Below are 23,753 nucleotides of genomic sequence, written 5' to 3'. Positions count from 1 at the left end.
AGGCAGAGGGAGAAGCAGGCTCCCTGCAGGGAGCCCCAAGCGAGACTTGATCCCGGGACCCCGGGGTCACGCCCTGGGCCGAAGGCAGACGCTCAGCCGCTGAGCCACCCGGGCGCCCCAAGAGACAGTTATTTGAAAAGCAAACCAAACAGTTTTTATTGAACAGTTGTGTTTTTTAATGAAAATCCCCGAAGCAAAATTGTAAAATTAAGTTACTGGATAGAGAGGGCTTTGTGCTGTTACGACAATCTGCACCACAGTCCTCTATGCAGTCTTTCAGCTCTGAAGGATCTATTTTTGGAAGTACTATTTGCTGTTACCTCTGGTTCTGATACTCCAGTTCCATGGCTACCACACATATATGGAAAACCAGAATCTCCCATACCACATATTATCAATGACCTACAACATCAACATTGTATCATGTAGCACTCAATATTCTGTGTGCACTGTTCTCAGGGATTGTCGTGACAGCAGCCACATATGCTCTGCCAAAAGATGGTTCAGTTCTTTCAAAGCTAGCAACATTGCCATGGTGCACATGCAATCCTTAGCTGCATAAATGATGGTCCAAGTGCACGCGATTGCAATAAAGATTCACATAACCATGCTTAATGCAATTGACACATTTCTTCAAGCTTTTGACTCCACACTGATTATTACACATGGAGTCATTGACAAAATTCCCAAAGTTCTATGAAGCACATGGTAGACCTAAAGGCAGGGACCTTGTTCCCTTATGGCTGAGGCAATTTGCCACCCAGAAGCACTCCTTGTTGCACCAACAGCATTCCCAAAGGTTTTGCCTCTGTATCCTTGCATCACTCATCATAAACAATTTCTGCACTGAAGAACTACCACACTGGCAAACCCATACTGGAGGACTTCCTGATAGCAAGCTCCCTGAGGTATGTAGGGAAAAGCTCCAGAAGTCCAGAGGAATATTCTTCACTGTAGGAGAGCACTATATCCTTGAGTTGTTTGGAATTACAGGGGAGACCCTAGAACAGGTGTATAGGAAGTCCAGCAAAAGGAGAAAAGCTGAGCCTGACTTGTTCATGGAAGACCATTAATCATAAAAAAATAAAATGTTGGATAGATATGTGTACTTAATTTTCTTTCTGCCTAAAAAGAAAATGTAATCATGAGTGCCTGCTTTGTGAAGAGTCAGGCACTGTGCTTAGTGTTTTATTCTTTCTTACAGAATTCTCCCAACAATCCTAATCCATCCATATTGTTATTCCTTTTTGTTTTTATTATTTTTATCTTTTTAAAAAAGATCTGATTTATTCACGAGAGAGAGAGAGAGAGAGAGAGAGAGAGAGAGAGGCAGAGACACAGGCAGAGGGAGAAGCAGGCTCCATGCAGGGAGCCCGATGTGGGACTCGATCCTGGGTCTCCAGGATCACTCCCGGGGTTGAAGGTGGTGCTAAACCGCTGAGCCACACAGGCTGCCCTGTTATTCCTTAAAAAAAAACAAAAAAACAAAAAAAACTGGAGATCCCTGGGTGGCTCAGCGGTTTAGCGCCTGCCTTTGGTCCAGGGCGCGATCCTGGAGTCCCGGGATCGAGTCCCACGTCGGGCTCCCACCATGGAGCCTGCTTCTCCCTCTTCCTGTGTCTCTGCCTCTCTCTCTCTATCATAAATAAATAAATAAATAAATAAATAAATAAATAAATAAATAAATCTTTAAAAAATAAATAAAAGTAAGTTGATTTAAAAAAATAAAAAAAAAACATTTATTTATTCATGAGAGACACACAGAGAAAGCACAGACACAGGCAGAGGAAGAAGCAGGCTCCCTGCAGGGAGCCCGATGTGGGGACTCGATCCTCGGATCCTGAAGCAGGATCCTGGCCTGAGTGCAAAGCAGATGCTCAACCGCTGAGCCACCCAGGTGTCCCCATATTGTTATTCCTGTATTACACATGAAGAAACAAAAGCTCAGAGGGATGAAGTGACTCCTCTTTGGTAGATTTGTGATTTGAAACTGAGATGCCGTGCCTTTAAAGGAAAAGCTGATCTATCCGATTTCTCTGTGACATGTGAGAAATAGAACTACAACAGTATTACTCAGGAAGCGAAGTCTTGAGTGTCAGTTATACCTCTGGATGCCAGGGGTTTAATAGTTAGGGATGTTTATTATTTAAGTAACCATTTCTATGAATACATGAGAGAGTTCAGAAAGGCCTTAGCCTGTTTACAGAGTGATACGAGAAAATATTGGAGTCTGGAATTAACTGGTGAAGGTTCACCACTTAATTGTCTATGTGACCTTGAACTTCAGTTTTCTCATCTGTAAAATGAGAAGCCTCTTCCTGATTTCCTTCCACAGGGTTTGTGAGGGTCCAGTGAGGTAATAGCTATAAAAGCAGCTTTATAGCTTATAAAAACTTGTACCTAAGTAAAGGACTGTTAGTAACGATTTCTTCCCAGCTACTGCTAGAAGTAATCTGATCAAAAATTTTTTTCAAATAAAAGGCACGTATTGCACAAAGCAGATTGTAAATACTCCCTTAAAGAAAAATAAAATTGTCCATAATTCCACTACCTTAACAAACCAGACATTGGCATCTTCATGTATCCTTCTTGTCCTCAAGCAGACAAATTTTTGATACAGTTGCAATTAAAGACAATTTTGTATTTCATTTTCCTCTTCAATTTATCATGTATGTTGCCATAGTGCCCAGAATTACTATTTAAATACATTATATTGCCATAGGTGGCTATATTATTTTTTTTTAGAGATTGTATTTATTTATTCATGAGAGACACACATAGAGATTGGGGCAGAGACACAGGCAGAGGGAGAAGCAGGCTCCATGCAGGGAGCCCGACGTGGGACTCGATCCCAGCACCTCGGATCAGGGCCTGAGCCTAAGGCAGACGCTCAACCACTGAGCCACTCAGGCGTCCCTGGTTGTTTTTTTTTTTTTTTTTTTTTTTAAATAACGTTACAAAGGGCACCTTTGTGCTTAAAGTCTTTTTTTTTTTTTTCTTTTTCAATGATTTTTCTCAATGAAATAATTAGGTCAAAAAAGTCCGAATTTTTTTTTTTGACAGCTCTTGCTATCAATTTACAAATTGCCTTCAGGAGTTGTGCCAGTTTACAGTGTGACCAGCTATTTAGGAGCCTATCAATTTCCCCTGGGCCTCTCCATCACTGGGTGCCATTGTTTATTTTTTTTATTTATTTATTTTTTTTTTTTAATTTTTTTATTTATTATTTATGATAGTCACACACACAGAGAGAGAGAGAGAGAGAGGCAGAGACACAGGCAGAGGGAGAAGCAGGCTCCATGCAGGGAGCCCGACGTGGGATTTGATCCCGGGTCTCCAGGATCGCGCCCTGGGCCAAAGGCAGGCGCCAAACCGCTGCGCCACCCAGGGATCCCTGCCATTGTTTAAACAACAAAAAAAAAATGTTTTGTTCATTGGATGGGTCCAAGGTGGGGAATCATGTTGTGCTGCTGAAAGCCATTTTTAAAATGAGTCGTACTTAATGCGTCTTAATCGGCGACACACGGCCAACTTAGTTTGGAGCAACTGACCGAGCGAGCGTCTCGCGGTCCCGCGCCCGCTAACGACCCAAACCGCGGGCGACCGGGTCTGCGGTGCGCAGGAGAGGCGCGGCGCGTGCGCACTGCCCCCTCCCCGGCCGCCTTCTGGCGACTTTTTTCAGGGGCGTGGAGCAGAGAGAAAACGCACGCGAGGACTTGACGTCGCGCAGGCGCATCACAATGCCGGTGGATTCGTGGGTGCCAAGGGATGGGCGTGGGCTGGCGGCGCAGGCGCCCTGGCGGCCTGGAGGGTCGCGGCGCCTGCGCAGTGGCTCTCTTCAGGCGGCAGCCATGGCGGGCCAAGAGGATCCGGTGCAGCGGGAGATTCACCAGGACTGGGCGAACCGGGAATACATTGAGGTCATCACCAGCAGCATCAAGAAGATCGCGGACTTTCTCAACTCCTTCGGTCAGCGGGCGAGCAGGGGGCCGCGGGGGTTGGGTAGGAGGCCGCTCGGGCAGTTTGGCGAAGGCGCTGAGAAGCCTTGAAGGGGCTTGCCCCGGGAGCCCTGGGCGCTTGCTGGTTTCCGCGTCCTTTGCAGCCCACCTTGCCCCTCTCGCCCGGATCCTTAGGCCTCACCGGGCAGTCCCTGTAGGGTTATCCTGCGCCGGGCTGAGCTCCTCGGCTTCATTGCCGTCACCAGCAGATCCATTAGCAAGCCTTGCCCTCTCCCCGACTCTATAGAGGCAGCTGCATCCACAGCCTCGTCTTCGGTAGCCTCCCTGCTTCCTTTGTGACCCGCTTCCCTTCCAGTTCCCGCTTTGCACTTAGGGTGCGTCAGTCACAACGCAGCCACAGCCGTGTCGCTGCCCTCGTGTGAGTTTCTTGAGGCTTCCGCATCATTGTCAGGATCTCTTGAGCGCCATACCGTTGAGTCGCCTCTTCTGTCTTCCGGTTTTGCTGCGCTGAGAGTGGTGGGAGATGAGGCCAGATGTAAGGTCACGGAGAGCTCTGTATTGCTGCCACTAGCCAGCAGTAGGTATTGCTTCTGCTTCTAGCAAAATCTTTCCTAGGCATGGCGCGCTTGTGACAGATTCTTTCTGTTTTGTTCGTGTCCTTCTGGACAGCAAACCTGTAACAGACTCCCATCTCATGTGCTCCAAGTGTTTCCTTAACAGAACTGGGCACTGCGTAGACTTAAGTAATCACAAGGTGTAAGGATGACATCTAGTGATCTTTTTCCAACTAGTGTGCTTCTGTTCCACTAATTCAGCAACAAGCAACGAAGATTAAGTAGGGGAAACCGATGTATTTAAAAAAAAAAAAAGATTTTAAATGAATTAATTATTTTCCAGCTGGAGAACTGATGCATCCTGAGGAGTAAGGTAAAAGAGCATGAATTTTCTTAGAAAGCATCAGCAAGAGAAACCAGATCTCGGTAGAAAGCGCTCTCAGGTACTCTGGAGGACACAGAATAAGAATCATTTCCTGCTTTCAAGGAATTTCTGTCTTGCAAATGAAATAATGACAGTTTCAGAACATCGGTTTTGTATTAATATATATCCTTATAAAGTGTGTAGGACTATAATTTTGATGAGTCTTAGTATGATGGATCTTTCTCACCAGGGAATGACTGAGGGTAGTTACTGAAAAGAATAGTATAGAGTCATATGAAAGAATAGTATAGAGACGCCTGGATGGCTCAGCGGTTGAGCATCTCCCTTCCGCTCAGGGCGTGATCCCGGGATCCAGGATGGAGCCTGCTTCTCCCTCTGCCTGTGTCTCTGCCTCTCTCTCTCTCTCTCTCTCTCTGTCTCATGAATAAATATATGAAATCTTAAAAGAAAAAGAAAGAATAGTATAAGTATGTCATTGATACATATTCACACACATAATTTGGTATAGAGGTTGTAGTAGGGAATGGTAGTCAACATAGATCTCGTATATCCTGACATCTTTTAAGGACTATGAGCAAAGGAGTATGGTTTAGTGAAAAAGATACATGGATTTTTGGAGATAGACTCAAGTTCAGAGGCTAGATTAATTGATTTGAGTGAACTGAGACTATTTACCCTACTATTCAGATAATCTGGGTTTCTTTCCTCAGTTTTTTTCTTTTTTCCTAAGTTCTATGCAAACTCTTTCAATACTAGTTTTCATAATTGGTTTCTCCTACTTTTCCTGGAGAGCTTGAACTATTATTGGAGGTTGTTCACAGCATTATTTACTCATAACATTTCTTCAGACAAAGGACCATGGAAGAGAAACCAAAATATTTCATGGTAGTAGAAGGATGGAATGGTGCTTCTTCCAGAAGGAGGATCCTTCCAGAAGGATCTTCTAGGAGAAGATCACGGCTTGAGATTTGGCTTAGTTAGGAGAGGCAGTGGAAAGTAGTTGGAAAAATCACTGACATGGAGAGTTTTAACCTTAAAAAGCAGAATTAAAAGATTTCACCTATCTGGTAAGATCTGATCTATACACACAGATTATCTAAGCAAAGTATTAAGAACATCAACTAAATCAAAAAAGCATCTAAAATAACAAGTCATAGGGCGCCTGGGTGAGTTAGTCAGTTAAGCTTCCGGTTTCAGCTCTGGTAGTGATCTCAGTGTCGTGAGATGGAGCCCCAATTTGGAGTCCCTGCTCAGTGCACAGTCTGCTTAAGATTTCTCTCCCTCTCCCTTTCCCTCTACCCCACCCACTCAGGCGCATGCCTTTTCTTTCTCTCTCTCTCTCTCTCTCTCTTTCTCATAAATGAATAAATTTTTTAAAAAGTAAATTAAGCTGGGGCTGTTTTTCAAAAGTTAAAAATGATCTAGCACAAGTCCCCCAAATTTGGATCTGGGTAATGTAATAACTTCATTTCTGAGCACTGAGTTGTATTAATGAACCTTTTTTTTTAAGGATTTATTTATTTTAGAGAGAGAGCGAGCTTGAGTGAGGGTGGAGTAGAGGGAGTCTTTTTCTTTTTTTTTTTTTTTTTTTTTTTTCTTTTTTTAGATTTTATTTATTTATTCATGAGAGACAGAGAGACACAGGCAAAGGGAGAGAAGCAGGCTCCATGCAGGGCCTGACATGGGACTCAATCCTGGGTCTCCAGGATCACGCCCTGGGCTGAAGGCGGCGCTAAACCGCTGAGCCACCCAGGCTGTCCCGAGGAAGAGATAGTCTTAAGTAGACTCTGCTGAGCTGGAAGCCCAAAATGGGGCTCTGTCTCAGGATCCTGAGATCATGACCTGAGCTGAAATTAGGATTTTTTTTTTTTTTTTTTTAGATTTTATTTATTTATTCATTAGAGACAGAGAGAGGCAGAGACACAGGCAGAGGGAGAAGCAGGCTCCACGCAGGGAACCTGATGCGGGACTCCATCCTGGAACTCCGGGATCACACCCCGAGCCAAAAGGCAGACACCCAACTGCTGAGCCACTCAGGCGTCCCCTGAAATTAGGATTTGCACCACCCAGGTGCCCCTATATTAATAAACTTGTAAATCACATACATTTATCTTTGACATAAATCTTGGTAATTTATGATCTACAGTCACTAGATTTATAGTGGATGAGTCTCGGAACTGACCAAAAATTGAAGAGTTTGAGATTAGGATTTGCAAAAGAGAAATGTCTCTTGTATTGCTTTATAAGCAAGGAAATCCCTGCACTGAAATTTTATCAAATGTGTGAGTCACATTTTATGGTCAAATAGAGAATAAAGACTTTTCTTTTTGAGATTTCCAACATGTCCTAGGCTGAGGAAGTATACACACAAAATTCCAATCTTAAGGAGCCAGAAGAACTAGTTAGCATAGGCCATTATTCTCCCTTAAAGTGATGCTAATGGTCTAATGTTGGGAGTGATTGCTAGATGGTTTTTGAAGATGTTAGATAATTAATTTAGTCCTTTTATTTATTTATTTACTTTTTAATTTAGTCCTTTTAAAGGAAAGGACAATTATTACAATTAAGAATGGAATTATAGGGATCCCTGGGTGGCGCAGCGGTTTGGCGCCTGCCTTTGGCCCAGGGCGCGATCCTGGAGACCCGGGATCGAATCCCACATCGGGCTCCCGGTGCATGGAGCCTGTTCCTCCCTCTGCCTGTGTCTCTGCCGCGCTCTCTCTCTGTGACTATCATAAATAAATAAAAAATTTAAAAAAAAAAAAAAAAAGAATGGAATTATAAGGCAAGGTTAGAAGCTAAAGCAATGTGACTCATCAGTCAGGTATACCTGAGGCAAGTTCTTGAAGATTGACATTATCACTGATATGAGTGTAGACAAGGACCAACAGGCTGAGAAACTTGAACAATCATGAAACACTTGAGACACTGTCTTGGCATTGAATGACTCAGGGTGAGCATGGGGCGGGGGGATAACATTTTCCCACTCCAGGCCCTTTGTGTGACCCCTCAGTTCTGAGGTGTATGTGTAGGGCTTAGACTGAGTTTGTAATACTATGATTTGGTGGTTCAGAGTTTTGTTTTTTTGTTTTTGTTTTTTTTTTAAGATTTTATTTATTTATTCATGAGAGATACAGAGAAAGAGAGGCAGAGACATAGGCAGAGGGAGAAACAGGCTCCATGCAGGGAGCCCGACGTGGGACTTTTTTTTTTTTTCCCTCTCCCCCGACCTGGGACTTGATCAGGGACTCCGGAATTATGCCCTGAGCTGGCAGATGCTCAACCGCTGAGCCACCCAGGCGTCCTGGTTCAGAGGTTTAATAGGAATTTACTTTGAGGGCAGTCTTTGAAAATGGCAGCAATTCAGGGCTCCTGGTGCTCAGTCAGTTAGGCTTCTGCCTTCAGCTCAGGTCATGATATTGGAGCCCTGCATTGGGCTCCCTGCTCAGTGGGGAGTCTGCTTCTCCCTCTGCCTCTGCCCTCCACTCATACTTTCTCTCTCTCTCTTTCTCAAATAAATAAATAAAATCTTAAAAAAATAAAATAAAATGGCAGCAATCCTACAGTTCTCACCCTGAACACAGAGAGTCTTGTAGGCCATGTGGTTTGGAGAGGGAACAGTTTTTCCAAGCTAGCTAGTGACTTTCTGAACAGCTTTTACTCTGTGATTCCTTCCAACTGGTGAGAGTAATTATATTGGTGGACCACTTGAACCTGAGGCTCCACAAATCATGAGGCAGTGATGACATCCTAACACTGGCCTGTTGTGTACCTTGAGTTGTGAAGTTTCTAAAAATAGATTGTCACAGATGATAGCTTTTTATTTTTGTACTGTTGTACCTGATTCTAAACCTGATATGCACAAAGAAGTGTAACAAAAATAATAAATGTGGTTTTATTTATTGTTTGTTTGTTTAAGATTTTATTTATTTATTCGTGAGAGATAGAGAGAGGCAGAGACACAGGCAGAGGGAGAAGCAGGCTCCATGCAGGAAGCCCGATGTGGGACTTGATCCCAGGTCTCCAGGATCAGGCCCTGGGCTGAAGGCAGGCGCTAAACCGGTGAGCCACCCAGGGATCCCAATGTGGTTATTTTTAAATGTCAGTTTTATACTTAGCCAACAAGTATAGCATGCCTGTTATGATCCCAGCTGTGTGTCACGTCCTCTGAAAAAGAAATAAAGATAAATGGACATGCTAGCCACTCCTGAGAAATTTAGAATGCTGTCAGAGAAGCAAGCCTTAACAGCAACAAGTCAAGAGAATGACAGTATTGATTTTTGTAGGCTAAGGTTATGTGCACTAAGAGTTCAGAGGAGCTGATAACTGGCATTTGTCAGCAGTGGTAATGGATACACCATCAAAGCACCCTGACAAGAATGACTAGTTATCTTCATTTAAAGTCTAAAGATAATATACTCCTAAATGCACTCTGGTTTGATTTGTTCAGCTGCTGAATGCCTTCGAAGTGTTTTGCTTGAATTAGTATGTATTTCTTGGGATCTGAAATATGATCAAAATTTCTGGAGTTTAACATTTTATATTTCCCAACAGTGCTTATCCATTTAGGCCAGGAATGTAGTGTTGTTCTTGGATTCTGATTCACAGCCAGATCGACAGAGCTAGAACAGAACAGCCATCCAGGAAGGAACCCTCCTTCTCACCACCCCACCCCTGCAGATAATTCTGGCATGTCTCTTTTTATGGGAAATGACAGGTTGTTAGTGATAACATTCATGCTCTTACTGAATAGCATACATGATGTGCCTCTGAGCTTCTAAAAACCAGATTGAGAGAGACTTGATCCTGTTGGGCATTCCTGGCAGTGGTAGTGTATCTAGGAAAAGGAGCGTGCTGAGGTCCTTATACTCAAGCTAGATCTAAGAAAGAGAAGAAGCAGCACTAGCAGGCAAACAACATAATTTTTTAAAATATTTTTTCTTTATTTATTTATGATAGTCACACACACACAGAGAGAGAGAGAGAGAGAGGCAGAGACACAGGCAGAGGGAGAAGCAGGCTCCATGCACCAGGAGCCCGACGTGGGATTCGATCCCGGGTCTCCAGGATCGCGCCCTGGGCCAAAGGCAGGCGCCAAACCGCTGCGCCACCCAGGGATCCCCCAAACAACATAATTTAAAAGAATAACAAAGAATTTCCAGAATTGGTGAATCTATAGAGACAGAAAGATTAATGTTTACCAGGGGTTGGGGTGAGACTGAATGGAGAATGACTGACTGCTAATTGGTACAAGTTTCATGCAGGGATTATGAGGATGTCCTAAAATTAGATGATGGTGATGGTTGCACAACTTTGTTCTAAAAACCATTGAATTGGGATGCCCTGGGTGGTCAGTGGTTGAGTGCCTTCCACTCAGGGCATGATCCCGGGTCTAGGGCTCAAGTCCAACATCGGGCTCCCTGTGAGGAGCCTGCTTCTCCCTCTGTCTATGTCTCTGCCTCTTTCTCTGTGTCTCTCATGATTAAGGAATAAAATCTTTAAAAATAAAAATATTTTAAAAAACTCACTGAATTGTAAACCTCAAGTAATATGAACTTCATGCTATATAAATTATATACCAATAAAGCTATTTTTAAAAAAGAGACAAATAGCAGTGAAGATGGGTGAGTGGGAAAGGATCTAGTATGGAAACAAAAAGCAAAAAAGGAACCAGAAAGTGGAAGAGTCGGGCTATAAGCAGATTTTAAGAGAGGTGGGGAATAAATTACAACCCCAGGGGTTCATAAAGATGGTATCAGGCAGGGTGTGTGGTGGGAGAGTACCATCCTGGGCAGTAAGGAAACTAGACTCCAAACTCAGCTGTGCTATTGTTTTGTCCCAGCAGTTATCCAAGATGGGCCTTAGTTTCCCCACTATAGAATTAGTGGAATCACACTGGAGCCAATCTTTTGTTCCACTAACATAGCAGAATCCATAATTGTTTTCTCAAAAACATTTCTGTGCCAGGCAAGATACTCGTTACAAAAATTAGTAAGAGTCCGTTCTAGTGGGATAACAAACATGTAAATAAATGATAAATTACAAATACATAGATATCATTTGGCTAGGTAGCGTAAACAATTTAAGTCATTAAATATTCAAACTTGTAATAATGAGTTGTTGAAAAGATGCCTTAGTTTTTGTTTTTTTAGTGACTCGTTAAAAAGATGCAAACGTGTAATTTTTAATGGCCATTTTAATAGTCTTTCATAAATACACCATACTTTATGAAACTATTCCTATGTAATAGTGGTGAATGTTCCTGTTTGTTAAATCTATATACAAAGGGGGAAATGTGACCTAAGACCAAGTACATAAGTAATTTATAAACTAGAAATTCAACCATAAGTGTACAGCAGAAGGAGAATTCTATCTATCTGGCAGAGACGTCTCAGAGATCCAATTTGAACTGAGCCTTGAAGGAGAATGTTTAGACCGGCAAGATGAGTTAGATGTAGATGTGGACAAGTGAAAGTTGAGGCAAGAGCCGGTGTAGGAGGATTTGTCAAAATGGATGTGGACATGCTTTTACATAACAGGAAAGAGATGAAAAGGAAGTGTGAGCTAAGTGTTAAATCATTGTAAATGGAAGAGTGTCTCGGAGAGAGGGTATTTTAGACTTAAAAAATGAAAATTATTGAGGATGACCGAAAATTATTGACGATGTTGGAGGAGGTAATAGGAGAGAATTAGCTTGTCTGGAAACCTTTTTCTCCTGTTGAGGATGGTTGGGGAAAGAGTAGTCAAGTGGTTTCTCTTAGAGAAGTTGGCAGAGGAAAAGGTATTTTAGGGGAAATCTAGGTATCATTTTGGATAAGATGGTGAAAGATGATTGGACAGGGTAAAGGAAGAAAAGGGATTTTGCTGTTTTCTACAGATGGACTGTGGGCTCCAACGAGTATTTTGATGTTCTCCCAAGTTTTCTCTTCTGCTGAAATGCCTGTGCAGATATTGGTGACATTTTTAAGTACTTTCCAAGAGCAAAAGCAGTGAGGCTTCCGTGAGCTCAGAAACATGGGCGCCTTTGCTCCTCTCCATCGTCACTGCTGCTTTCATGGCCTCTGTTTTTCTTCTCTCTTGAGATTATTTTCTTCCTGTTGTCCCTTCCCCTCTCTTGAAACTCTTGGCTTGTGTATTAGCAAATAGTAGTTGTAGAGTTTTGGTGTGTTTTCTATTGCTGCCATAACAAGTTTACCATAAATGTAGCTGTTTTTATCACAAAAGTTTACTATTTTACAATTGTGTACAGTGGAATTCCAACATCACTTCACAAGGCTAAAATCAAGATGTCAGCAGAGCTGCCTTCCTTTCTGGAGACTCTAGGAAAGGATCTGTTTCCTTGCTCATTGGGTTGGTGGCAGAATTCAGGTTCTTGTGGTTGTAGGACTGAGATCTCTGTTTCTTTGCTGATATCACCTGAGGGCCCTTTCCAACTTCTCATTGTCTTTGGCATCCTTTGGCTCATGGCCTTCTTCCTCCACCTTTCCTGGTTTATCTCTACTTTTGCTTATGGATTTGTGATTAGATCCTGTTGATCTGGATAATCCAGGATCTCAAGGTCCTTAACTGTAATCACATCTGCAAAGTCCCTTTTGTCATGTAAGAAACATACTCACTCGGGGATTAGGGCATAGACATCTTTGGGGGTCCTTATTCTCTGCCTACCACCCTTGGTAGGAAGTTCAGCAGATCTATTCTAAGCTCCTAATACAATTCTTACCTCTTCTCCATTCCCCTGCTTTGCTCACCTGCTCCCATTTATGCTCTGTGTGATGTATCATTTCTCTTCAGCTAGGGGCCGTGTGTGTATGTGTGTGTGTGTGTGTGTGTGTGTGTGTGTGTGTGTATTTGGAATGACGTAAATCCTGAACATCAGTCTCCTTTTACCAGATATGTCTTGTCGTTCAAGACTTGCAACACTAAACGAGAAATTGACAGCCCTCGAGCGGAGAATAGAGTACATTGAAGCACGGGTGAGTATGTCGGAGAAGCCTCGTGAGGCTAGGCAAGGGCCGTGCAGAGAGAATGTGCGTTTCCACTTGTTGCTGAAATAAACCTGGAAGCGGTAACAGGCTTGGAGAAGTTAATGGGTTTGAACCAGGTTTCTGGGACTCCAAAACTGTTGTCTTCTACCACTCCCTACTACCTAGGATCTATAAAAATATATATTTTTTAATGCTTTTGAATTTATCTAATTGTCAATTTCCTTTGACAGGTGACAAAAGGTGAGACCCTCACCTAGAACTATGCCATGCTGCTGCTGGGAAGTTGCTTTATGGAACACAGGCCGACGTGGGAAAGGCCCCAGCAGCCTCAGCTCCTTCCTCTCTTCTTAAAGAGCAACAGGGCTTATTCTTGTTTTTCTTTTTTCAAAAGTGTGGCCTTTGGGCTCTGCCATGTACATCGACGTGTGATGTGGCATGTGGGAAGAAGTCCAGGGGAACTCTTGGAACCAACATTAGGCATTTTACCTTTTGAGTAACGTTTTGTAGAACTGTTCATCATTGTATTTGAAGCGCTCAGAGCCAGATGCCTGGGACTCTTTGTTAAGGTCCTCTCCATCTCTCTCTCTCAGACTTTCCTTACAGCTCTCATTGCCTCTGCATTGATTCTATAAACAGTCTTTGTCTCCTTTCCACCTTTGGCACGGGGGGTGGGAGGCAGTCCTGGCTGAGACACTTACGCCCCGGCAAGGTGGCCATCAGAGAATGTCGTTGCTAACCTACCAGTTTCTTGTCCTTTGGGGGAGGTCAAGGCCGGGCCTCCACTTGGCTTGAAGCGTCATTTTCAAAATTTTCTTTCTGTCACTTGGGGTATCTTTGCCTCTCATATTTCCCTAATAAACTCCTCAACTTTATCTGAGTGCTGTGATTATGGTGGGGAGAGGAGCTAGAGATGGGGCTCACCCATTCCACAGAAATCTGATGTGTGGGATGAGTATTCTAACATAAAACTTTCAGATGTATCTCTTTGATCAAAGCCCAGATCAAGCTTACCAGCTGGAGCCCTCCCCCCCACATTAGCACTTTGAGCTGACTCATAATTCATCTTGGGAATCATCTGGTCATTCAGCAGATGTTTATCAGGTGCTTACTATATAGGCTCTAATAAAAGATAGGCATTGAGTTAGGTGCGAAGCTTACAGTCTATTGAAATACCAGCATCCACACAATTTAACTGCAACCTAGGGCAGCCTGTGAGTTTTATCTGGTAAAAGCTAAATGTTTATTTCTTTTGAAAAAGCAAATAATTTAAACAGAAGAGTCTAAAACTTTTCACTCTAGCATCTAAAGCTTGCTATAAACTTATGCCACCCTACTTTTAAAGGTTTATTTCTTATATAGAAGCTCCATTTTAGTCACGTAGAAGTAGTCATACTCCATGCACACAAATTTCCCCGTTCAAGTCATATTTGCTGTTCTAAGGCTAACTCAAGTCACACCTCTTCCAGAAAGATCTCCTGGACTCAACTCTTTCATTCAGTACTGCCCTTTCCCTTTTCTGAGTCCCTCCCGTCCCACCCTGTCATGCTGACATTGCACTTGAACTCTGAATGTTCCCTGACGTAGTACCTGGTACTACATGGGATAGCCCATATGTGCCCCTTGCCCTGTACTGCCCTGCTGGGTGCCTTGCTGAAGGCAGGTGGTCAGTAAACTGACTTGGAGAGCCCAAGCTTCTTCATATTGTCACATCTCTTTAGAACCTCTGCTGAGGCCTTTGGAAGACCATTTTTAAGTAGTACCTTTGTGTAAAAATAGGATTTTATGGTGGAGACAAACTCAATATCCTTTCCTTTGAGATATGTTGCTTTAGAACATTATCAAACTCATCAGTAGAATGCTTTTAACAGTCACTTGAGTTCCTTATTCATAATAGCTCAGGATGAAGTAAGTGCTTCTAAAGTGCAAGTTTTAGGTCGTCTGGGGCTCCATCTGTCAATTTAGCAGACATTTGTTGAGTTCCTGCTACATGCAAGGACTACACCATGAGATTGTGATAGGGGCAAAAGTGATGGTAACCAATATAGGCACGAAAAAGCCTTCCTTTAATGAAATCACTTGTGAAAATGTTCAATAAATTCCGTGTGGTTGCATAGATGTCAATCTGTTATTTATTGATATCAAAGTAACATTTCTAAAAATTGTCCTAAGTAATAGCATGTCGCTAATGATAACCTGCTGGTTGTAAAGAGAATAAATGGTAACATTTGATGTGGGCAATGAGTGAGCCCAGCCTCCTACTAGTTAGTAGTAACCCCTTCATCACACCTGGCACTTTAAGGTATCAGAGTACTTTACTGTGTTATCACTCCCATTATAGAATGAGGCTCTGGTTTGCACAAGAATATGTAACTGATGTTATCTATACTTACTGAGTGTTATCATGTGCTAGATGTGCTAATTGCTTCATGTGCTTTATTTTGTGTAATCAGGCCCTAAGGAGTAGGCATTCTTATTTCCCTGTAAGAGGTGAGGGACTAGTTTAGAGAGGCTAAAACTTGTCCAAAGTCCTACGAAGTAAGGGAAGGTAAGGAATTAGAACCTAGATCTACCTGGGTCAAGCAGTTCTAACCATTCTTCTATTCTCAGTGTGGCATATAACGAGATCTAAAATGTATTGTCTCATTCCTAATCCAGTGCCCTTTCACTGTCCTCACCTGAGACACTGGAAGCAGATACACTGCTCTGTTGATTTTACACGCTCCCACACTTCTTTTTGTGAAGAAAGCCTCATAGGTTGTCCTTGCTGTGTCTTGCAAACACTGTTTGCATTCATGTCTATATTGTCTAGTTTCGCTTCTCACAGCTTCCTTTCTCTGAAGGTTTAATTGTATGCTGTATTTTCTGGAAGCCTTGCCTAAGGAATTTAATCAACTCTAGCTATCTTTGGGTCTAGCCAAGAGAAGCAACTACATCCCCCTTCTGAAAGGCCTTATCTGGTCATGCCCCAGAACTGGAATTTTACTCTTAAGTCCTACACATCTTTGCTCACAGGTCATTGCAGTCCATAGTGTTAGGCTAACCAACCATTTATTTTCCTCCTGAGGTCTTCAGTTTATAGAATAATAAGGACATTTGTCCTTACTGAGGATGATAAAATTTATTTTACATTTTAATCTACATTTACTAAATCATTCTAGTTTCTTTTTTTAAAAACTGTAATGTTTAATCCTTATAACAAAACTAGGGTGTTGACAGGGTAATTATTTTGACTTGGACTGTAAGAAGACTGAATTTCAGAGGTGTTAAAATTGCCCAGATTTGCTAAATTCAGATGGTTCTCAGTCACCTCCTCAAAATGAAAATTTAGATTGAGTTCATTTTCTTCTGAGGTTAGACCTCAGAAAGTTATCCACGTGGTGCCTCCTTTCCTTATGAAATCTTAATGATCTCTCTTTTTTTTTTTTTAAATAAGATTTTATTTATTCAAGAGAGACAGAGACATAGGCAGAGGGAGGAAGCAGGCTTCCTGCAGGGAGCCTGATGTGGGACTTGATCCTAAGACTACAGGATCACACTCTGAGCCAAAGAGAGACACTCAACTACTGAGCCACCCAGGCATCCCAAATCTTAATGATTTTTGAAGAAGGATAATCCTGAAGAACTTTCATATTTTCTAATGTAAGTAGGAAATGAGGTAAATATGACACATCTCAGCCATCCATAGGAACCTTCAAGAGAAACTCTTTATTCTTTTATACTTGGAAGTGTTTTCTCCCTATAATTTGGTTTAATCTTACGTTTATTAAAAAACTAAAAATAGATTTGAGCCAGTGAGCTATTAGGCATAAATGGATTACAAATCTCTTGATAATAAAGCAGTTTCCAGTCTCTTGACCCTAGATTTCAGAAGCAGGAAGAAATGGGGAACTGATGTTTTTGGTATTAGAAATGTACCAAGTTCTGTTACTCTTGTTACTTACCTAGTACTTTGAGTTTACCACCTTTATTTCATGAGTAAAGCATGTTTGTGAATAGTATTTGTTACTGTAGGCCATGCTGAATGGGACAGAAAGCCTATTGTTCATTTCTAGGTTCCTTCTCAGCATTTGCACTCCGTTTCACACTGTTGGTTACGAGGAAATATTTGCCTAAACTTGGCTCTGGAGAATGTGAGTTGGGACTTAGTCTGGCAGTTTGCAGACAGTTGGTGCCATTAGTAACTGTAAGAAAATACAGCAGCTTTCTAAAGACAGGTGTGGCTGTCAAGTAGGTTATACAACAAAATCAGATTGATTTAGGGCTCTCAGGTTTATTTTGTTAAGAAAAGCTAACCTGTATACTAAATTTTCCAAAGGTTAGGATTGGCTAGAAATAATACAACTTTAAGATGAGAAAGAATTTTAGGGATCCATCTAGTATACTGTTGCTGTTTTAGAAATGAATAAACAAGCCTAGACAGGTTGTGTGATATATCCATCCACTTAACTGGTGGTCAAGCCAACACTAAAAACCAAGTCTCCTTAATCCCAATTAGTACAGAGTTATTCAAGGACTCCCACATTTCTGTTTTTTGTGCAATGCTGGTCCTTTATTAGCCTCTCCTTGGATCTCATTGACAACCTAACAGAGCAAAAGGGCAACTGTCATGTTTAGCTAAGTGTTACCCATTGGAATAGGTGTTTGCATTGAACAACTCCAGGGCAGTTGTTTGCTCTGATTCTTTTGGTGCCTTTGGGTTTGTTGAGACTACCAAGGGTGAGGTGGGTATTGTGCCTTAATCTGCATCTCCCACCCATAGCATTTAAAAAATTATTTTATTGTGAAACAAGTTTCAGGCTCATAGAAAAGTTGTAAAGTTGTAAGAATAGTACAAAGAATATATATATATATGTGTGTGTATATATATGTATATGTATACATATAACATTTTTGAATTGAGATTATTTTATCTGCAAATTTGAACTCATTTAATGTGATAATCCCAGTGTGACTTGAAGAGTACACATGTACACAGGTGCCTGGCTGGCTCAGTCATTGGGGAGCATGTGACTCTTGATTTCAGGGTTTTGATTGAGTTTGAGCTCCACTTGGGTATAGAGATTACTTAAAAATAAAATCTTAAAAAAATACACGTGGACAATAAATGCATTATAAGGGGAAACATTAACACCATATTTTTAGAGGATGTCCAATAAATAATTTATTTTGACTTTGACAGACATTTTGCCTCAGAAGTTGTTTATTAATACACTGTATGACTACAATACATGAGGCAGTGAAGAAGATAAAATGGGGAGAAGCACACAGGGTGTCTAGGAGCATATAACATAGTCATTATGCACTGTATTCACTGTATTTTCCCATGAAAGCCAAAAGACACCAAAATGACATGTGTATAAAAACCGCAGGAAAAAAAGATAAAGGAACAATGCAGCATCAACTTTATTAAATAGGGGAAAATATTACAGGCTACAATTTTATTATTTGTGGGAATCAAGTTTTCTGTTTTTTGGCTATTTTTAAATTTTTTTTTTTTTTTTTTACCATTGTAAAAGTAATATACCACATGTAGATTATGGGTATCTACAAGTATATGAGAAGCACTAAAAATTGGCTTGGATAAAAACTATCAAAATTCAACAATAAAAACTAATAAGTGGATAAAAGACCTCAAAGAGGATAGCAAACAAGCTCATGAAAAGATAATCAAATTGCTAGTCACTGGGGAAATACTAAACCCTTAGTGGGTTACCACAATGTAATTTATTAGAATAGCTAAAACTTTTTTAAAAAACAAAAAAACCTAATAGTACTAAGTGTAGGCAGGGATATGGAACAACTGAAACACTTTTGAATTGCTGGCGAGAATGCAAAATGGTAATAGCCACCCTAGGAAGACAGATTAGCAAATTTAGCAATGTCTGATGAAGCTAAACATACACTTAACATATGACCCAACAAACTCACCCCTAGGTGATTCTCAGGAAAAATGAAAATGTGTTTACACACAACACAATCTGTATATAGATGTTTATAGCAGTTTATTCATGATTGCTAAAAACTGGAAACAACTCAAATGTCCTTCAGTTGGTGAGTGGATAGTGGAATACCATTTGGCAACAAAAAGGAATATGCTGTTGGATACATACAACACCAATGGATTAATCTCAAACTGATAATGCTAAGTGAAAAGCCAGACTATGTACTGTATGATTCCATTATATGACATTCTGGAAAACACAAAACTATGGACAGAGGATAGATCATTGGTTGCCAAGGCTTAAGCCTGGAGGTAGGGTTTGGTCACAGCATCTTTGGGGGATATTCTGTATCTTAATTGTGGTGATGGTTATATGACTTGTCTATACTCAGATCTATACACTAAAATGTGAGTTCTATATGTAAATTTAAAATAAGCTTGGAGAAGAAATAGCCTGGATAGATACACATGCAACTTGTAATAGTTGTCCCTGGGAAGGAGGGAAAGGGGACCAGAGAGGAATTAAAGGGGATTTTAGCCTCACTATATGTTTTCTTTAGAAAAAAAAAAAAGTAAATATGACAGCATACTATTAAATTTATAGGGTAAGTTTATCAGTGTTTGCTTTCTTATACTTATTTGTATTTTTAATTGGCCAAAACATAAACCAAGCAAAATATATCCTCCTAAAGGAAAATTCAGAGAAGACATTAAAGTAGAAGGGGGAAGAAGTCACCAGTTGTATTAAAACATTTGGGTGTATTTCCTCTGTTCCATCTCGTCATGTTTGTTTTTGCATAGTGGAAAGTGTAATATAATGTAAGAACAATACAGCCTGTAGTTTTAGTTTTACTTGGTATATCCTAAATATGTTTTTCTTCCTCTTAAATGATCTTCATAAATATTATTTGCAGTGATGTAATGTCAATCTTAAGGCCTGCAACTGCTCTCATTTTACAGTTGTAGGTATTTTTGTATTAAACTGGTGTTTCACTTCACTAACACGGAAGCACGTATGAGGGTATGTTTGCACGAATCCTGTAAATTACGACGTCTCTGAGCCATTGTAATTTAATAGGAAGTCCTATCTTTCCTTGGAGTTTTCCTCCACAAATGTTTCCATGTACTTCATGTTCAGTACAGCTGGAGGTCCACATCCCTGCTGGTCACTATCCTGCTGGAAACCATCAGGATACACCAGCTCTTTGTATAATGTATTTTCAAGGAGAGCCCATGGCAAAATCACCCAGCTTCTGGTGTTCTTTTGTAGATTTGTCTGACTCCTTAGATTAACTCATGCCATCATTTTCGCCAAGGCAGGAAGTGGTGAACCTCTCTAATCCAGCACTCTCCTCTGATCACCTTCTTTACACCCTAATATATGCTTCCGTTTCTTTAATTGTAAACTGGAGATAATGACACAGCTTTAATGCATGTGGAATGCTTAGTATAGTGCCTGGCACTTGATAGATTTTTTTCCATTCTTCGTGAAGTTCATCTTCGAGTTAAAAGAAACCCTCTGAACCCTGCTATTTCTATGCTCCTTCTGCTCTCAGAATCTGTTCCACATTACTGAACGTTTTAATTAGAGTTGCATACCATCTTCCTTGATTACTAGATCTCCAGCCTTCCATAGCACCACATGTAACTTTGTGTGTGTGTCTGTGACCCTCATTGAAGTGCTGTGAAGGCAAGAACCAAGACTTCTCTGCATTGTTCTCAACGCTTAGCAGAATACCTGGCACATAGTCCCTCAATAAATACTTATGGAATAAATGAAGGAATGAGTGTTTGTACTTTGTAGTTTTAATCTCCTAGAAATAAACTTCTCATTTCCTGTATTCTCACTTTAGTCCTCTTCACATAGTAGGTCTCATGATTTTTCCCTTTTTACCAGACATCCTCAGTTTTTAAGAATTGACTTACATCAAGTGCACCTATCTCTACTGGAAGAACATGTGACTCTTGATCTTGGGGTCATGAGTTTGAACCCAATTTTGGTTGTAGAGATTACTTAAAAATAAACTTTAAAAATATTTTAAAAAGAGGGCAGCCTGGGTGGCTCAGCAGTTTAGCGCCGCCTTCAGCCCAGGGTGTGATCCTGGAGACCCAGGATCAAGTCCCATGTCGGGCTCCCTGCATGGAGCCTGCTTGTCCCTCTGCCTGTGTGTCTACCTTTCTCTCTCTGGCTCTCATGAATAAATAAAATCTTTTAAAAAATAATCTAAACCTCTTCTGCTTTTGCAGATTTGATTGAGAACAGCTGCCGAGGAGTGTAGACAAGCAAAAAGTTTATGCCTTTTGCCATTTCTTCTAAATGTTAGGGCCATAGTGCTGGTCTATAAGCTTAAGTCTTTGTACCTCTTTGGCTTGGGGCTTCAGGTGGATTCTCAGTAAGTGGTAGTCCTGTAGGGGTCCTGGGCTTGAAGGCAGTGGGAATAAAATCAAGAAGCAAGCTGGAATGGGATATCTGCCTATAAGCCTTTATCTGACCTCCAAGGTGGATATTTTTGTCTGATGGAAGATGGGAAGGGAAAACTCTTAGGTCCATCTTCAAAGTTCATCCCGGATATAACTCCTTTTTGGGAAGCCTTGCCTGAATTCAGGTCCAGCAAACCACTTTACACCTTGTTCTTTTACAACCAATATCATACTCTCATGATATTTCTTGTGTGTTTGCCCAGTATAGCCTGTGAAAGTTTTCAGGACAGAGACCGTGTGTTTATAATGTTAACTGTTATTTGCTGAGCACTTTCCATGTGCTAGGCGCTTACCACTTTCCACTTAACACTTGTCCACAGTTTTGTGACCTAATTCTTAAAAATGAGCAAAGTCTCAGATTTTTTTTTTAAAGATTTTATTTATTCATGAGAGCTAGAGAGAGAGGCAGAGACATAGGCAGAGGGAGAAGCAGGCTCCCTGTGGGGAGCTCAATGTGGGACTCCATCCCCAGACCCCAGGATCACGACCTGAGTCAAAGGCAGACGCTCAACAACTGAGCCACCCAGGCGTCCCCAAAGTCTCAAGAGAATTTAAAGAATTTTGCCCAACATCACATATCTGAGGCTACATGCAGACTGAGAACCTAGGTGAGTGTGAATTTCAGAGGGCACACAGACTGCAATCTTGAGTGTTACTCCCGTTTCAATTTTCTTTATTTTTATTTTTTTAAGATTTTATTTATTCATTCATGAGAGAGACACAGAGAGAGGCAGAGACACAGGCAGAGGGAGAAGCAGGCTCCATGCAGGGAGCCCATCGTGGGACCTGATCCTGGCTCTCCAGGATCACACCCTGGGCTGAAGGCAGGTGCTAAACCTCTGAGCCACCTGGGCTGCCCTCCATTTCCTTTTTTTTTTTTTTTTTCTGTATTTTTTTTTTTTTTTATTATTGGAGTTCAATTCACCAACATATAGCATATCACCCAGCGCTCAGCCCAAGTGCCCCCCTCATGGTCCATCACCCAGTCACCCCAACCCCCTGCCCACATCCTCTTCCACCACCCCTTGTTCGTTTCCCAGAGTTAGGAGACTCTCATGTTCTGTCACCCTCACTGACATTTCCCGCTCATTTTCTCTCCTTTCCCCTTTATTCCCTTTCACTATTTTTTATATTCCCCAAATGAATGAGACCATATGTTAGTCCTTCTCCTACTGACTTACTTCACTCAGCATAATACCCTCCGTTTCCATCCACGTCGAAGCAAATGGTATTTGTCATTTCTAATGGCTGAGTGATATTCCACTGTATACATAAACCACATCTTCTTTATCCATCATCTTTCGTTGGACACCGAGGCTCCTTCCACAGTTTGGCTATTGTGGCCATTGCTGCTATAAACATTGGGGTGCAGGTGTCCGGGCGTTTCACTGCATCTGTATCTTTGGGGCAAATCCCCAGCAGTGCAATTGCTGGGTCCTAGGGCAGGTCTATTTTTAACTCTTTGAGGAACCTCCACACAGTTTTCCAGAGTGGCTGCACCAGTTCTCATTCCCACCAACAGTGCAGGAGGGCTCCCCTTTCTCCACATCCTCTCCAACATTTGTGGTTTCCTGCCTTGTGTGAGGTGGTATCTCATTGTGGTTTTGATTTGTATTTCCCTGATGGCAAGTGATGCGGAGCATTTCCTCATGTGCTTGTGGCCGTGTCTATTAATCCTTCTGATCATGTCCAGAGGAAAGTTGGTTTGACAGTTAACACTTGGTATTTAACACCTAACCTTTGGCTAACTAGTTGAACCAAGAAGAGCAGGCTCAGGGCTTTTGACAGACCACAGATAAAGTTTAGCAACTTGTTTCCTTTGAACTTGGTGCCACTGTACTCTTCGTGACAAATGAGACTGAATTTCCACTGATGGTAGTAATATAAAATTACTTAACTGCTTTGCGTTATGCATAGAATGAAGACCTTTAAAAGGAAGCTTTAAAAACTGATAATACTTCTCGCCTCCTCAGACCGCTTCTGGGTGGCTGTAGGAAACTAGGAAGAGAAGGAAATTTTGTCTTTATTATGCTCTTTTACACAAAAGTCGAGTTTTGTGACCCAAAATGGAGAGAAACGAATAAGAAAATGACTAAGTAAAAAATAGTGCATATAGTAGGGAGAATATGGCATACACCAGGAAGGTATCAAGAGAATGAATGAAACGAAGGAACTGCTGTGTCAAAAACATATTGGTGCAAAAAAAATAAAAACCCACCCGATAGAGGACACCCGCGGAGGAAGCGGCCTAACACCAGCCTCCGCCGCCTGTGCGCGGGGTTCCCGCGGCCGGAGGCCCCACCTGCGCTTGCGCACATTTTCGAGCCGCCATTTCTGCCACAGTAGCCCGTCCCCCCGCCCGAGAGCGCGCGAAAACAGCGCGCACGCTTGCGGGGCCGCGCACGCACGCACGCACGCACGCACGCAGCACGCCCCGCCCCGCCCCGC

At 41.7% G+C, this 23,753-nt stretch overlaps 1 protein-coding gene and 1 long non-coding RNA gene across 3 annotated transcripts; one reads left to right on the top strand and one right to left on the bottom strand.

The window, feature by feature from the left end:
* The first annotated feature begins 3,740 nt into the window (after positions 1-3,740).
* BRK1 (BRICK1 subunit of SCAR/WAVE actin nucleating complex) lies at positions 3,741-14,998 on the top strand. Of its 2 annotated transcripts, XM_025450007.3 has the most exons (3): positions 3,775-3,969; positions 12,789-12,871; positions 13,114-14,998. In XM_025450007.3, the coding sequence occupies exons 1-3, from the start codon at positions 3,852-3,854 to the stop codon at positions 13,138-13,140; spliced, it is 228 nt and encodes a 75-aa protein (XP_025305792.1). In that variant the 5' UTR covers positions 3,775-3,851; the 3' UTR covers positions 13,141-14,998. The 2 variants fall into 2 exon arrangements, with proteins under 2 accessions (XP_048954529.1, XP_025305792.1); XM_049098572.1 differs by lacking the exon at positions 12,789-12,871 and having other exon boundaries at positions 3,741-3,969.
* Positions 14,999-22,003: 7,005 nt separating this feature from the next.
* LOC125753207 (uncharacterized) lies at positions 22,004-23,753 on the bottom strand. The gene is made up of 2 exons (XR_007404424.1): positions 23,524-23,753; positions 22,004-23,303 (listed from the first exon to the last, which is right to left on the bottom strand). It is a non-coding gene; the product is annotated as an uncharacterized LOC125753207 (long non-coding RNA).

Source organism: Canis lupus, chromosome 20 (genome assembly GCF_003254725.2).
Source record: "Canis lupus dingo isolate Sandy chromosome 20, ASM325472v2, whole genome shotgun sequence".
Classification (NCBI taxonomy): Eukaryota; Metazoa; Chordata; class Mammalia; order Carnivora; family Canidae; genus Canis; species Canis lupus.
This window is presented reverse-complemented; position numbering and strand designations above follow the sequence as displayed.